The sequence below is a fragment of the Crocodylus siamensis genome, chromosome 1, assembly GCF_052110815.1.
Source record: "Crocodylus siamensis isolate JL-2025a chromosome 1, ASM5211081v1, whole genome shotgun sequence".
Lineage (NCBI taxonomy): Eukaryota > Metazoa > Chordata > Crocodylia > Crocodylidae > Crocodylus > Crocodylus siamensis.
Genome location: NC_143395.1, coordinates 159,773,386 through 159,789,280, shown reverse-complemented (window position 1 = coordinate 159,789,280; position 15,895 = coordinate 159,773,386). Strand labels below are relative to the sequence as shown.

General features: G+C 46.9%; 1 protein-coding gene across 6 annotated transcripts in view; it reads left to right on the top strand.

Moving 5' to 3' along the window:
* Window positions 1-15,895, top strand: part of LOC149873551 (uncharacterized) — a 103,270-nt gene that overhangs the window by 48,840 nt on the left and 38,535 nt on the right. For 4 of the 6 annotated variants that reach the window (XR_016442306.1, XR_016442304.1, XM_090046931.1 and 1 more), the window contains exon 4: window positions 10,696-10,749. Coding sequence is in view for 4 of the 6 variants with exons in the window: in XM_090046931.1 (XP_089903057.1) it covers window positions 10,696-10,749 (54 nt within the window). In the remaining 2 variants the exon portion in view is untranslated. The remainder of the gene's footprint in view (window positions 1-10,695; window positions 10,750-15,895) is intronic. The other 2 variants (XM_090046941.1, XM_090046921.1) reach the window with 1 other exon arrangement.

The following is a 15,895-nucleotide window of genomic DNA, read 5'->3' as shown; positions in this document are numbered from 1 at the left end:
GAAGATCAAGATCTGACTTTTTATTCTCCTTTCTCACGCCTTTTATTTTGCATTACAGACTCTTCATTAAAGCCAAGCCAAGAATGCCTATACACTCACAACATTGCTCCACGCTGCAGTATTAAAGATTCCTTGAAAATGCGAGGAAATTGCTTGTCATTCCCAGGCTCATGAGAAATTTCATTCAGCTTATGGCTGTGAGAGATGAGCAAGTGAGTGAGATGAAGACAGACCTGGGGCCTGATACTCTGCTTCCCTGTACAGTCATTTATGCCAGGGCAAAGCTGGTGTGAACTACTGCCACTCTTATTTGGTAGCTCTGTGTCTTTGCTGTGGCCTAAGTGACTGTAAGCTGTTCTGGTAACTAGGCCCCAAGGTCTCCTTATGGAGAAACTTTGGAGTCGCAAGGAAAAGAGAATCAGAAAGATCCAGGTCTGAGGCTGAACTCTGAGCATGTTTACTTACACCTTATTAGATAATGCCAGGCACCACCTCCATGAAGCTTTATCCTTACTGCTCGTTTCTGCTTCTCATGCAGGATGTGCTGAAACTTTTGATGTAGCCACTCTAACCTGAGTGCATGAGACTGAGAGAGCCTGAGTGTGGTACTTGGCTGCCTGAGTGTGTGCCTAAAAGCAGCTACATCACAGGTATTTAGCGCCCAGTAAGTGTGGCGTGGGAGTGAGTGTGAAGTGGCAGTCCAATATGGTGCATTTGTAAGAGGGTCTGTGGCTGTCCTTGGTCATGGGAAGTGGACAATTCCCTTCCCCTCAAAATCTTTTTTTTTGTTCTTATTTTAAACAGAGTCCTGCTGAAATCCCCTGTATTGGTGATGGAGTGAGGCTGCTGCCATCCCTCTTTTTGCATAAATGATGCGGGCATCCTGTCTCTCCCAACCCCCACGCCAGCCTGCCTCATGCCACGCGGTGAGGTGTAGGTGGAACTCGGTCAAGCAGAAGGCTGTAGCAGCAGCACGCTTTACAATAGCCACTTTGTGCTGTGGCCTGACCTCATCTGTCCACCACGCTGCAGCTGCTCCCTGCTCCTGCATAGGCCTTAACCCTCAGCACGCTGTGCCAGACACAACAATTGCAGGGGGCAGGAGGGATTCTCTTTGTTTCTTGGAGGGGGCTCTTGTTTGGTAGGTTGCTGTTCCCACTCCGACTGTGTCTTCATGGCATTCCTGGGGTAAGGCTGAAGGGGACCAGTCAGGCCCCTGCTCTCCTGGAATGCCTGCAGATACAATGAGGGGACGCTGTGTCTTTGCCCTCGAGGAAGTGTCACCTTGGTGCATGCTGCCTGCCTCAGTCTGGCAGCTGAAGCTCTTGTTTGTGAAGCAGATTGGTGTTACTGAAAAGGACAGCCCTGGGAACTTGAACCCTGGGCAAGGAGAGCTTCTCCCACCATATTGCAGCAGCTGCCTCCTCGCTGTGGTAGGCCAAGAGGAGAGCTCCATCTCGGTGACCGCATTCAGTCCTTTGCTTCTCCAGTAGCACTGCTGAAAAGGGAGCAATTAGGCGCTGTCATGGTTGTGATGTGGACACCCACACTGTGGAGGCAGAGGCCCAGCTCCTTTCACATCAGCTACCAAGGAGCTATTAGTGGGTAACAGCTGCATTACTTCGGGCTGTTGCGCTAGAGGTCCCCATACCAAACTTTTTGTTAAGCCACCGGCTTGCTGTATCTATCTACACCTCTCTCTTGCCTACCTGGTGTTTTGCTTTCCCTTTCACCCTGACATCATCCATAAGAGGGGAGACTGAGGGCTGCCTGTGCAAGAGAAGGCTGCGAGGTGATCTTGTGGTTGCCTACAAATTAATCGGGGGGGACAGCAAGGAATAGGAGATGCCCTGTTTACCAGGGTGCCCCTTGGGGTAACTAGGAACAGTGGCCACAAACTGACAGCAGATTCAGGGTAGACATCAGGAAGAACTTCACAGTAAGGGTTGCCAGAATCTGGAATGGGCTCCCAAGGGAGGTGGTGCTCTCCCCTACCTTGGGGGTCTTCAAGAGGAGGCTGGACAGGCACCTGGCTGGGGCCATCTAACCCTAGCGCTCTTTCCTGCCCAGGGCAGGGGGTTGGACTCGATCTGCTAAGGTCTCTCCTGACCCAAATAAACATCTATGATTCCCACCTCTCTGCAGGTGAGAGTTTCTGCTACGGTTTAAAAAGTACAATTGCCACTTCTTGTATAATGTTCCGTGGATGCTGGGTTATCTAAGAAACTAGGATGGGAAAGGACCACCCCAATCACCAAGACTTGTCCCTGCACTCTCAGGGCATCTACATACAAAACATTTGTCCAAAGGGTCTATCACAACATCCATGCCAGCCCCTCTTGTACACTACAGCCACAGAACATTGGATAATCAGACAGACAGACAAAGGCAACCCCTACAGTGGGCACAGGAAGAAAGCAGGACAAATAAGGGTGGCAGCATGTGTGATTTGCATGTGTCTCCTTTGTATGTCTTTTTAAAATCATATTTTGTTCTGTATATAGTTTTACACTAGAAATTCAGGCCTCACCTGCCTTATTTCCTGAAAGATTCTGTGGACCACTGGAGAAGTGGTAGGTGTTTAGATGCATTGACAGTATGAAAACCAAACCCTAATAGAAGCCAAGAAGAAGCGACTTCTGTTCAGGTGACTTAAAATTCTGTGGTTCCTGGCAAACACTAGTTAAGTCCAACACCCAACAAACACCCTAATGCCATCCATGAAAGGCCAGCAGTCTTCTCAGAGAGCCTTTCACAAAACTGAGGAAATGCAAACCGGACATTCCTGATGTCATGTCAAAGGTCTAGGCTACACACAGTGTTTTGCTGCTTTTGTTAAAGGCATTGTTTTATTTAAACAGTTTTCATGAAACTGGCACAAACCATTCTTAAATTGGAACAAGCTTAGTTTGTATAATTTCAGGGTAACTTAATCCTTTGCTGATTTAAATTAAAGTGATAAAATTATAATTAAATTGGATTAAGCATGCCCAGGGAAGTTTGTATCATTTTAAGTAAAGTGATTGAAAAGCAAATTTTCATTAAATGGTATACAACTTTTGTGCGCAGACGAGCCCTTGGCTGAAAAACAAGCAGCACAATATAGCCTTTTATTTGGTTTTGTTTTGAGTTGTTGGGATACTGAAACCAAGACAAGGTTTTCTAAAAATGGTTTTATGTATAAAAATGTGAGGCTGTTGTCAAGTGGGCCTGAAGCGAAGGCTGGTTTTGAATGTGCAGTGTGATATTTTACACTTGTACATTTGTTTATAGGATGTCTAAACTGCGAGTGTATTGGAATATTATTAACCCCTGCAGCCTTCCTTTAACTGTTTGTTGCCATCATTTTACAAGCTTGCTTTTTAAAAACAAATGTGTTTTCAAATGACTAGATTTGAACATTCATGCTAATTATCATTGGAACCTTAATTTAGGGGTGTCCGTATTTTTTGTTGGTTAGATTGTAGTGAAATGACAAGCTTATAGTTGGTATGTATGTCTGTAGCAATAAATGTATACCTTTGACTTCTGTGGAGGTCAAAGCTGTTTAGCTGTGTTTTGTGGGCTGTCTACGGCTATAGCTGCTGCCTCACTGGGACTTCTCCAGTAGCTCAGGTCTTTAAAGGCTCATGCTGTGGGAGCAGGGATGTGCTTCTGTTGTCCACATGACATTTTGAATATCTGTGATATAACAAAACTGTAGCTGACCACTGGCTAGTTGCAGTGTTATATTAAGGAAATATGTCCCGCTCTTAATGATTATATTGCATTGCTGCTATTTTCCTTTAAATCCCGATCTGGGATAGAGGGAGTTGCTGGGCTTTGAGCATAGAGTGGTCTCATGTAGGAGGTGGAGTTGGTGGGAGGATTTCTGAGACTAAACTGATACTGCTGTGCGTGGAAATTTTAACCCTCAGGTGGCTGACCCAGTCTTACCTTCAGAGCCGGCCTCAGAGACTTTTGAAACTTTCCTTCCATTGTTTTGTTTCCCCCTTTGGAGCAGCAGCCACCAGCATGACACAGTACTTTCTATCGTGCTGGTAACTGTAGTTCTGGTTGTAAAGCATGCAGCTAATTTGAAGCCAACAGGAGGGATTTTCTAGTTGAAATGAGGGGGCTGGGATTAGGACAGGTGCCACTTTGTATTCCATTCCCTTTCTGCAAATGGAAGAAGGATGGGCTTGCATCAAAAGGCAGGCCTTAGAACCAGGATGCTGTATTTTATCCCAGCTCTGCCACTGATATGCCTCATAACTGAACACAAGTCACTTCTCCTTTCGGTGTGCCTCAGCTTCCCCAGTTACACCATAGGAAATGAATACTCCCTCGGTAGGGTTAATAGCAGGGCTAACACAATGGATGCTAAATTTGGTGTGCCTCCTTTTTGCTAGGCCTGTTCCCCCTGGCTTCGTTGGGCTTGTTTCCCTGGCTTTAGGTTACTATATGTTACACAGCCGAATGAATGTTCATGTCTGTACCTATATGCCTTTGAATTAATGAGCTGCTGCTTCTCAGAGCTGGGGTGAGACATGGAAAGCTCCGGAGAGCCAGGATGAGAACAGTCTGCCTTGGAAACTCCCTGCATTGTTGCTAGGCAGCAGCATGTTTTAGCTTCCTAATTTTAAAGTCAGTGCTCAGGCTTGGCAGTGAACTGATCCTGGAAAAGGAAACTAGGGGGATGTAAAACCATGTAAAGATGCTGGATGTTGTTTCTTAAATGGTGGCTCTACCGTTCTAGGGTGCTGGACCCTGCCTGGCAGTGATGGTGATAGGAGCTTGTTGGGAGCACTGCAGCGAGTGATATAATTGACTGAAAAAACTGGGCCCAACCTTTTTCAAGGTGTAAAAATGATAACTTGACCCTCCCCCCCCTCCCCCCCATTTCATGCCCTCTGCACCACCAGGATCTCACAGTAGAGATGAAGCACCGCAACACACTTACTCTTGCCTTATTCTCAGCAGAAGCTTAGCAGGGAATTCTGGTAATTTTAGAGAAGCGTCTCTCCTGAGATTTGGGGCCCACTTGAGGTCCTTTCATCTCTAGATTTTACTCCTGTACCTGAAGGAAGTCCGACTGGCAGTAAACCAGAGAGATCAGGATCAAATGACACAAATTTATGGCTGTCTAAGAACATCAAGGCTGTCACTGTACTTGTTTCACTGTGGCTAGTCGGAACATCATGGTAATTACTGGGATTTAGTGTGAATGGTTAGTCCTCCCACTTCCACAAGGAGAATCTCATAGATTTCATAGACATTTGGGCTGGAAGGGACCTCAGAAGATCGAGTCCAGCCCCCGCCCAATGGACAGGAAGTCAGCTGGGGTCATAGGATCCCAGCAAGATAAGCATCCAGTTTGCTCCTGAAGGTGTTCAGTGTAGGTGCTTGAACCACCTCTGATGGCAGGCTGTTCCAGACCTTGGGGGCTCGGACAGTAAAGAAATTCTTCCTCACCTTGGGGGCTCGGACAGTAAAGAAATTCTTCCTCATGACCAGCCTGAAACGGTCTTGCAGGAGTTTGTGACCGTTCGACCTCGTCATCCCTTGGGGCGCTCTGGTGAACAAACGTTCCCCCAGATCCTGGTGGTCACCCCTGATAAACTTACAGGTGGCCATCAGGTCACCCCCGAGCCTGCGCTTTTCCAGGCTAAAGAGCCCCATGGCTCTCAGCCTGTCATCGTAAGGTCTGCTTTCCTGACCTCTGATCAGTCCAGAGAAGAGCCACGCACATGATCAGAGGTCAGGAAAACAGACCTTAAGACGACAGGCTGAGAGCCATGGGGCTCCATTGTCTGTGAACAGTAGAGGGCATATGCTCTAACTCAGTAGTCCTGATTTTATTCAGTAGCGTCCGTCCATCCACCCACACCCACTTTCAAGTCAGTTCATTAAAATATGCAATATTTATTCAGGTGCTTATTCAAGTGGTTCGGTATCTGCAGAGGTCTTAGTTCTCCTCAGACATTTCTGTGCCCAGTGTTGGTTGGAGGCCAAACATCAGGGTCCTAGGTGTCCCCTGTGCTGATCTGAAGTTGGCTAGTGGGAACAGTGTCTCTAGATAGGGTGGGTCTACACTGTGGAGGTAGTGCTAAGTCGCACTGCCCACCTGCTCCCAGCGTGTCCAGCAATGAGGTGGTAAGCATGCTCTCCTGGGTATCCCTGGCACTGTACTTTAGACCCGGGAGTCTGACACATTCAAGAGCAGTGGCACGGGTCATCCCCAGAGATGTAGTGCGTGAAGCCAGAGCAGGTGGGTGGGAATTGTTTTCTTGGTGGTGTGACTGATCTCTTTGCCACTGTGGCATCAGCATACCCATAAGTGCCCGGATGGAGTAAGACGGGGCGCTTATGAGTGGGACCACCTGAGCCAGTCAAATCTGCTCAGAACTGCCTTTTGAGAACAGATTGGGCTTCCTTACAAGACTTTGCTCCTTTCAGCTGTCGAACTCGGAGTGTTTTGCAAGCATCCTCAAGAGACGGCTGTGTATTATTGGCCCCATTTTACAGAAGTATGGAGAAATCAAGCATCTTGCCCACAATCACACAGTTGGTAATACAGCTGAGACCAGCACCCAGGCATCCTTTCATAAGAGCATGCTCTGCTAGGATTAGGACTCAGGAGTCCTAGCTCCAGCTGCTGACCATTTCTATCCTGTTGCAGCTTGTCCCATTGAACCCAAACAGCACAGAGACTTCTGGATTCAGAAGAACCTCCCTGTCCCCCCAGGCAGTGGGAAGATACAACGTGAGAGATCACAGTGGTTTTATGGGAGAAGCTTGCGGTGGGAATGAAATGCTCGGAGACCACATGACTCCTCACTTTGCCATTCCCTGCACCCATGCAGCCTGGTTGTAAAAGGATATTCAGTCCCACTATGTTCCCACTGCCCCCACACTTCATTTTACTGAACAGTCATGGCGGGGTGGGTCTTAAAAAATGCAGTAATCTCACAGTAAATACCAACCTTACAATAACTCCCTTGCAGCAGCACTGGGAATGGAGCTCTGTGCTTTTTATAGGAATTCCCAGAGAATTGCTTGCTTAGTTGGATGGCACAGGGTTAGTTCAGCAGTTCTCTTTGTTTGCTTCCACCCAGTTTGTACAAAACCCTGCAGGAGTCCCTTTAGGTTGGGAACCTTGGGACTCCAGTAGCACCACAGTCTGTGGTTCCAAGTCAGGCTTCTGGTACAGGAGCTAATACATGGAGCTACAATCAAGCTCTTTGATGAATCATAAAAGAGGTGTTAAAATCCACTAGGGATGGATGCAAGCAAGCAGCTAATTGTACTTTTTGAATATTAACTAATCAGGCTTCACAGTGCCTCCGTGACACACTCTGGAATTTTAAAATGCACTTTTTCTGGGTCCAGAATAGACTGAATTCCTTTAATTTACAGAACAGACATAAAGATGCATCTCTTTTCCTAGGTATCTGGGGACTAATGTGGTGAAGAAAGCTGGGTTCTGACAGCTATGGGCTGATGTTGGTGGCAGTGATGGGTGGGATTTTTGTCTTCCCTTTTCAGGTCTTGAGAGGTTGTAGTGTTTGTACTAATGTTGCAAAGGTGGATTTACCTGCAATACATTATTTAGAACTGGTTGGAAAGAGGGTTTTTTCCCAGCAAAATTTTTGTCAGAAAAAGAAATGTTCAGAAAGATTTGGTCAAAAATTGGGCTTTCCCCATGGGAATTTGTTGTTTTTTCAGAAACAATAAAGCAAATGTTTTGTTTCAGTTTTACAAAATAAAATAATTGGGTTTATAGTTTTCAGGAGGGTTCCTCTGTGTTTTGGTTCTGTTTTGTACAGGACAAAGGAGGGAAGGGTAAAACATTTGTGAGAAAATAAGGAAAAACCCCCACTTTTTCATATTGATATCATTTAAAAGGCAATGTTCAATAGTCAGTAACACTTTTCAAACTAGTAAGTGGTAGAAAATGATCAGAAAGTGGACAAATCCATTATTTCCAAACTAAAAATATTGAAGATTTCTCCCCAGATTTTTCATTTTGGGAAAATTGATTGAAAAATGATTGAAATTTAGTTTTTCAGGAAGCATTTGTTTTTGCTAAAACCCTATTTTCCAACTAAAAAAGGTTTCGTCATAACTGTTTTGATTAATTCTAATGTTATTCAACCATCAAATGCCTTGGAGCTACCTCATAGACAACAGAGATAGAGCTGGGACTTGAGTTGTGTGGAAGCCTATTTTTGTCTCCATCACTGCTTTCTGTAAAAGGCATCTTCTGCAAAGGTGTGTGGTTCCATATGATGACCAGTGCTTTTTTGATATATGGCAAAGGCAGCTAAAGCCTTGGATGGGTGCTTTTTAAATCAGTTCTATAACTCTAAATAGATAAATACGATAAAAACAGATATGGATATTAGGACAATCCATACTTACCATAGGATCGGCTTTTCTTGTAAAAGAAATATAAACTCCCACTTCAGAGCATAAGGCAACAACTAAGAGATCAGAATTAGGAAGACACTTTCACTATGAGCAGACTCTTCCACAAGTTTTCTTTATCCTCATAAATCCCCATTTGTCTTGCAAATTCTTGTCAAACATTTGGCATTAGGCATTGTCAAAAGACTGTATCTGAGATGGACCACTAGACTGGAGGGTACTGTACTGGGTGGGCGAGTAGTTTGTTCTGATATGGCATTACTCCGCGCTGGTCTGGTCCTGCAGGGAGCAAACCAGGAAAGCCAAGGCTGCAACTGAACTCCAACTAGCTTCAGGCATCAAGGACAACAAAAAGTCCTTTTTCAGATATGTGGGGAGCCGGAGGAAAAGCAAGGGCAACACTGGACCCCTGCTGAACCAGATGGGGCAACTGACAACTGATGCCCAGGAAAAAGCCAACCTATTAAATAGGTACTTTGCATCAGTCTTTCATCAGTCCCATGGGACGCCCATGCCTGCTATGGGACAGGGAAATCTGGGTGAGGGGGATCCCCTACCCTCCATCAATGCTGACCTTGTGAAGGAACACCTTGAGAAGCTGGATACCTTCAAGTCAGCCGGCCCTGACAGTCTGCACCCCAGGGTACTCAAGGAGCTGGCGAGCGTCATAGCCCAGCCCCTGGCACGGATCTTTGAAAACTCCTGGCGCTCTGGTGTAGTGCCCGAAGACTGGAAGAAGGCCAATGTGGTGCCGATCTTCAAGAAAGGGAGGAGAGTGGATCTGGCTAACTACAGGCCCATTAGCCTGACTTCTATCCTGGGGAAGATCTTAGAAAAGTTTATTAAGGAGGCCATCCTTGAGGGAGTGGCCCAGGCTAACATCCTAAGGGGTAGCCAGCACGGGTTTGTTGCGGGTAGGTCTTGTTTGACCAATCTCATTCCTTCTATGACCAGGTGACCTATCACCTGGACAAGGGAGAAGAGATTGATGTCATATATCTTGACTTCAAAAAAGCTTTTGATCTGGTATCCCATGATCACCTCTTGGCCAAACTGCCCAGTTGTGGCCTTGGCTCCACCATGATCCGTTGGCTGGGAAATTGGCTTCGTGGTCGGACCCAGAGGGTTGTGATTGATGGCAGTCGCTCATCATGGTGCCCTGTGACCAGTGGGGTCCCTCAAGGCTCTGTCCTGGGACCCATACTGTTCAACATCTTCATTAACGATGTGGACATTGGAGTCAGGAGTGGACTGGCCAAGTTCGCCGATGACACCAAACTTTGGGGCAAAGCATCCACGCCAGAAGATAGGCGGGTGATCCAGGCTGACCTGGACAAGCTCAGCAAATGGGCAGACGAGAACCTCATGGTGTTTAACACCGATAAATGCAAGGTTCTCCACCTTGGGAGGAAAAACCTGCAGCACCTTTATAGGCTCAGCAGTGCTACGTTGGTTAGCACTACAGAAGAAAGAGACATTGACCACAAGATGAACATGAGCCTGCAATGCGATGCTGCGGCTAGTAAAGCGACCAAAATGCTGGCGTGCATCCATAGATGCTTCTCGAGCAAATCCCGGGACATCATTCTCCCCTTGTACTCGGCCTTGGTGAGGCCGCAGCTGAAGTACTGCATCCAGTTTTGGGCTCCACAATTCAAAAAGGATGTGGAGAAGCTTGAGAGAGTCCAGAGGAGAGCCACGCGCATGATCAGAGGTCAGGAAAACAGATCTTACGATGACAGGCTGAGAGCCACGGGACTCTTTAGCCTGGAAAAGCGCAGGCTCAGGGGTGATCTGATGGCCACCTATAAGTTTATCAAGGGTGACCGCCAGGATCTGGGGGAACGTCTGTTCACCAGAGCGCCCCAAGGGATGACGAGGTCAAACGGTCACAAACTCCTGCAAGACTGTTTGAGGCTGGACATAAGGAAGAATTTCTTTACTGTCCGAGCCCCCAAGGTCTGGAACAGTCTGCCATTGGAGGTGGTTCAAGCACCTACATTGAACACCTTCAAGAGTAAATTAGATGCTTATCTTGCTGGAATCCTATGACCCCAGCTGACTTCCTGCCCTTTGGGCGGGGGGCTGGAATCGATGATCTCCCGAGGTCCCTTCCAGCCCTAATGTCTATGAAATCTATGAAATTCTTATAGTCTGATTTTACATGACTTCTTTTCTCCATATGGAAGATAATAGAATATAGCTGTAAAGTAACTCCAGGCAGTTTGTGTTGACTCTTTGCCCAACATCCTGGTTACTAATCCATGGCTTCTATTTCTCTTTCAGAAGATGCTGCTCAAGAAGAACTGTGGAGCAAAGACAAGAGTTATTAAAATTCGTGTAAGTTGCCCATTTCTCTGTTCCCTTCTTGTTTCTGGTATGTCTGAATGTGGTACATCCTTTTGAACCTTTGCAGATAGGAGAGTCTTTGGAAATGTCTTTTGTGCACATGTATAAAAGGTGCTAGTCTGGAGGATTTCTTGAGGGGCAGGAGGGGAGGGGAACAGATAAGAAGTAGCACAATTGAGGCTGGGATGCTAGAGGGGATAATAGGCTACCAGACGTTCAGGCCCAAAAACTGTGGGTTCCTTGAAAAAAGGAACCTTTTCAGTCATGTAATTACCCAAAACTTCTGCCTCTGCAGAAGGTAGAGCTAGTTCTGCAGTAACAGGGACATTGCTAAGAAGGAATGAGATGTATTTGTAGGGTTGCAGGAGCAGAGAGTGGCTGCAGATTATGACTGAAGGGCATCTGCAGAATTGCATAGGACTTGGGTCTGGCATAGGCAGAGAAGGCATCTGCTGGCCCGGATTATCTAAGGTACTCATCTGCCCTTAGCTATGACTGTGTTACTGGGCAGAAACTGAGGTACACAGGGCATTTGTACATGTGCTTGTGCCACAGTGTTGGGCACTTTTAAAAGTGCCCGGCGCTGTGGCACACACATTTGTATAAATGGTGAAATGCACATCAGCGCTAAGAAAATGGTGGCGGTGCACTTTTGAACTAAAACCCATCAAAGGAGTTTCAGTTCAAAAGCGCACTGCTGCCATTTTCTCGGTGCTGACATGCATTTTGCCGTTTATACAAATATATGCGCCGCAGCACCAGGAGTGTCAGCTTGTATACAGAGCAGACTTCATTAATCAAGTCTGCTGCAATGTGCTGGATCTCTAGTGTGTTGGAGCAGGCAAATGTATGTGTATGACTGTCTAAAGGGATTAAGGACCAGATCCAGTTTGGTTTTGGAGGTGTTTACATTTTAAGTGCTAGGACAGCTACTGTCCAGATGCCATCCTGGAAGAGCAACTGATTTGATCAGCTTCAACAGGAGAAGTGGAGGGGGTCCCCAACCAAACTATTCATATAGGTTGGTGATTAGGGGACTCTTCTGAGAAGTAGGCAGTAGTGATCCAGGACAGGAAAAAGTGGGGTGCAGCAGTGTTAGAGAGCTTGTTGTGCATACATCCAGCAGCCAAGAACAAGAGCTGTCAGTGGCAAACCGGTGGGAAAAGAGGAAGTGACCATACCACCACAGCTACGCCTGCCTTTGATTCCACCCCTGGAAGTGGGAGATGTGGGTCTGAATATTCTTAGTCTGAGGAAGTCCTCTGACCTCAGTCTTGACTTTCTGTGTGAGTGCTCTAATGGCTTATCTGTTGTGGAAAAGGTGGATAGCACCACTACTGGTACTGTTTTTGAGCTGAACTCAGCGCCGTTGGGGTTAGGTGTGCTCAGAGCATGCCTAATGGAGCAAGATCCTCAAGGGATTTAGGAGCCTCCTCCACTGGGAAATTTGGCTGGGATGGAGCGGCCCAATTGGATTAATTCTACACAGGCTTAGAAGATTAAGTCTAGGCTGCTTTGGAGCTTAGGAACCAACATTCGGCTTAAGTCAGGGACCAAACTGGCGTTGGTGCTAAGTGCTTTGTGCCAAGTTACAAAGAAAGTTTGAAGCATAGGAGGGAATTGACCCTGTATTTCCCTAAGTCACTATTTAGTGGTCTACACTGGACCTTCCTCCCCCTCTCTGAGGAAATGATAGCTTTGAGGTCCAATGGCAGCAGTGCCTGGGAGGGTTTGCACAGTTCTCTCTTAATGGCTGTATTGTGTGTTAACTACAGGTGGAAACACTTTATTTTCTCTAGGGCTCCCATCCACCTACTATCTTACTCTGCTTACAGTGCTAATACTTGATTTAATCCCAAGGTTAATTGGTTTGATTTTGTTCACTAGTATATTGGAGGGCATTGTGATTGATTGGGGCATGACCTTCCAGACTACAGCATTCCTGACACTAAACCAAGTGCTACGAGCAAGCAAGTCCCATATGATCCTCAGAATATTTGTAACGTACAGGCAAAAATAACACCCTTGACTAACTGGAGAGAAGAAAACAGATGTCCCTTGAGATAAAACAGCCACTGTTGCTTCAGTAATTACAGTCAGCAATTAAGATGGTCGGGGTGAAGAATGCCAAATGCAAACCACAGTGCTTGACAGATGTTTTGTGAGATACCCCTACTCCAAAAGCAAACTGAGCTGAGAACTGGAGCTCCAGCAGCCCACCCAGTACTCTGAATTTCTGCAACAGAGTAGCAGGCCACCACTTCCCTCTACTAGTTTGTGGGTGAATTTAGTACTTCTGGCAGGTAGGGAGAGAGAGGCCATGTACATATTGAGCAGGTATTGCTCAAGCTTCCCATCTGCACTCTGAGGCACTGCCGTCCTGCCTTCTAGGAACCCTGACTCTGACCTGATATAACTCTGATCAGGCATCTTTATCTTAAGCTGAAGTGCATCCCCTTCTGTTCCAGTCTGAGCCGCTGGAAAGCTCTGTCAAAGCAATGCGCTGCACCAATTTCTTGTTACTGAAGTATTGTGCTCCCTCAAGGCTGCACCTGTCCCGCATACACACCGTCTTCTTAGATTTGGCCCCCACATTTTGCCATCTAATTACCATATTCCTTCTCTCTCTGTCTTATGTATACGTGCACACATGCACACATACACATGTGCGTGCGTGCACGCAGGCTTTCAGCCTGTTTGTCTCTGTCACTGGCCTATGGTTAGTCCTGTGCTGCTGGGGTAACGGTTCCTCTTGGGTCTCAGTTATACCTATCAGGGAAGGTGAGAGAATCAAGTGTAAGTTTCCCCTGGCGCTGTGAACTCATTACTCCATCTTAGTTTGTATGCCCTGGAGAATCTGAAAGACTGAAGTATCCCTCCATTCCCTACTGAGTCTAAGTTAACTCTTACTAAAATAAATAAGCACACCCTTCTGACATGTGACATGAAATTCATGCTTCTTGGATGGCAGCTGAACCAGAAGACTCTTAGGGTGCCTATACATGAGCAGCAAGGCTGCTCTGATGCACTGTAATTACAGCACATTGGAGAAGGCTCGATTAATCAAGTCTGCTGGAGTATGACAATTAAGGTGCTCCAGAGTCCAGTGTATCAGCATCCCCACACTTAAAAATGGTGGCAAGGGCACTTAAACTAAAGCTCATCAAACACTGATACACAGGACACTCTGGGAGCTGTATCTAGGATGCAGCTCCCCTGTACCTCTGATGGAGTCTTAGGACCTGCATGGCAGTGTGCAGGAAAGGCAGCCAGCTCCATCACTCAGGGCTTCCCCTGGTGGCGTGCGAGTGCCGGGAGTTGCATGTGCACCACATGATAAAGGTGGGCTGGCCTGACTACACTCCTTGTCAGCATATGCAGTGCTGGCTGGAGCTGCAAGATGCTGGGTGGCAGCACCTGTCTGGGCCATGAGCGCCCAGAGTGCCCACCACCTGCTGCTGTTACTGCCGGTGGTGAAGGCTGTGCACTGTAGGGGGAGTGCATGGAGGGTCCCCACACCCCCCACCCTTTTTCACACCCCACAAATACCACATACCCAAACCCTGCCCCTACAAACCTCCCCACCCCACACACACACACCTCCCCCCCATATACAAAGTAAGACTTTATTTCTGAGTTATGCAATCACCTCTGTATACAGTACGCAAACACAAATCATGACAAAAATATTTTTGTAATAAAATTAAAATATGTCATAGTAGGTGTTTGGCTTTTAGTATGTGATTTGTGTTTTTTTCTGGTTCCAAGATGGCAACCCACCCCCCTCTCCCTCTTCCAGGGAGCAAGGGGAGGGACTTTTGGTGGCAAAAGTCAGGGGTTAGAGGCAGATCTTCCAGTCCCAAGATAATGACCAGGGGGCGGGGTTGCCCATGTGGCCCTTGACAGTAAATGTCCCTCCAGCCTAAATACTGGCCCGCCCCTGGGCTAGACTGTCAAGGCATTCTGCTGTTTGAAGGTGCCAGTAGGCACTTAGGGCTAATTCCAAGTATGGGCTTGGGCACCAAACACAAAATTTAAGCACCTAGATCCAAAACTATAATCTAGAACTTCCCCATACAGTGCCTGTCTAAGCTCACTGGGAGCTTTCCAATTTGGCTTGGAAGCACTTTAGGAACCAGGAATTTTTCTTGTGTGCATGCCTAGAAATGCCCCAGCTTAAGCAGCTGGAGCAGGGATTGTTCACTTAAGTTTAACAAGAATCCAGAAACTGGGCATTGTTCTGATAACATCCCCTGAGAGACTTGTTCTGGTAGCAGTTCTCAGAACACTTACCCGTAAGATTGGACCCTTCACAAAATGCAGTCATGGACACTTCTTTTTTTTGAACGTGGTGACTTGAAAAGGACGCGGTGATATCCAGTTTTTGTGTAATGGCCTATGAGAGTTCTCACCCAAGAAGTTGGAGAACTGGGTTCTAGGTCTTTTCAGCCCAAGTGGGTTCAGATCCATATCTCTTACCCCCCAGGAGAGTGCCCTGACCATCCAGCTGGGGGCACACTCTGTCCTTTGTGTAGAAGCTAGGGTACTGTCCGGAAAGAGTACAGGATTCATAGGACCAGAAGAAAAGGGGGAGCTTGATTCTATAGCCGAGTAATGGGATAGTCTCCTGGGTGATAATCCAGTGGAAACCCTGGGTTTTGATCTGTGCTATCAGGACTGTTTATGCCTTTTATGTTACACAGTCACTGGATAAGAAGCAGAAATGGTCCTGAGAGCACAGACCAGAATGCAGGACATCTCTCTACTCAGAGTTTCTTGGTGAGCAGCAAAGCTCCCCATTCAGCGTGCTGCCTCTTCTGAATCTCACTCGGAGGTGCCTAACTTGTCTTGTGCAGAAGGTGGGAGCTTGGAGCTTAAACCTGGGTTTTGGGATGCTGCCTGATGGGGGCCAGGTGTTGCTGTGTCTAACTTGTAGGTGCCCAGGTCCTCTAATGAATCTAGTCCTAGCTGTGATTGGTAGAAAGGCCAACGCACCTAACTGTCATTCATCTCATTGGGCTTTGGGGCCTCGTCTTCTAGGACACTTTTGTAAATCCCACCAAGCTTTATCTTCAGGCACCTGAATACCTCTGACTATGTCGCTCTTTGCTGGATTTCTCAGAAATGGAGAGTTAGA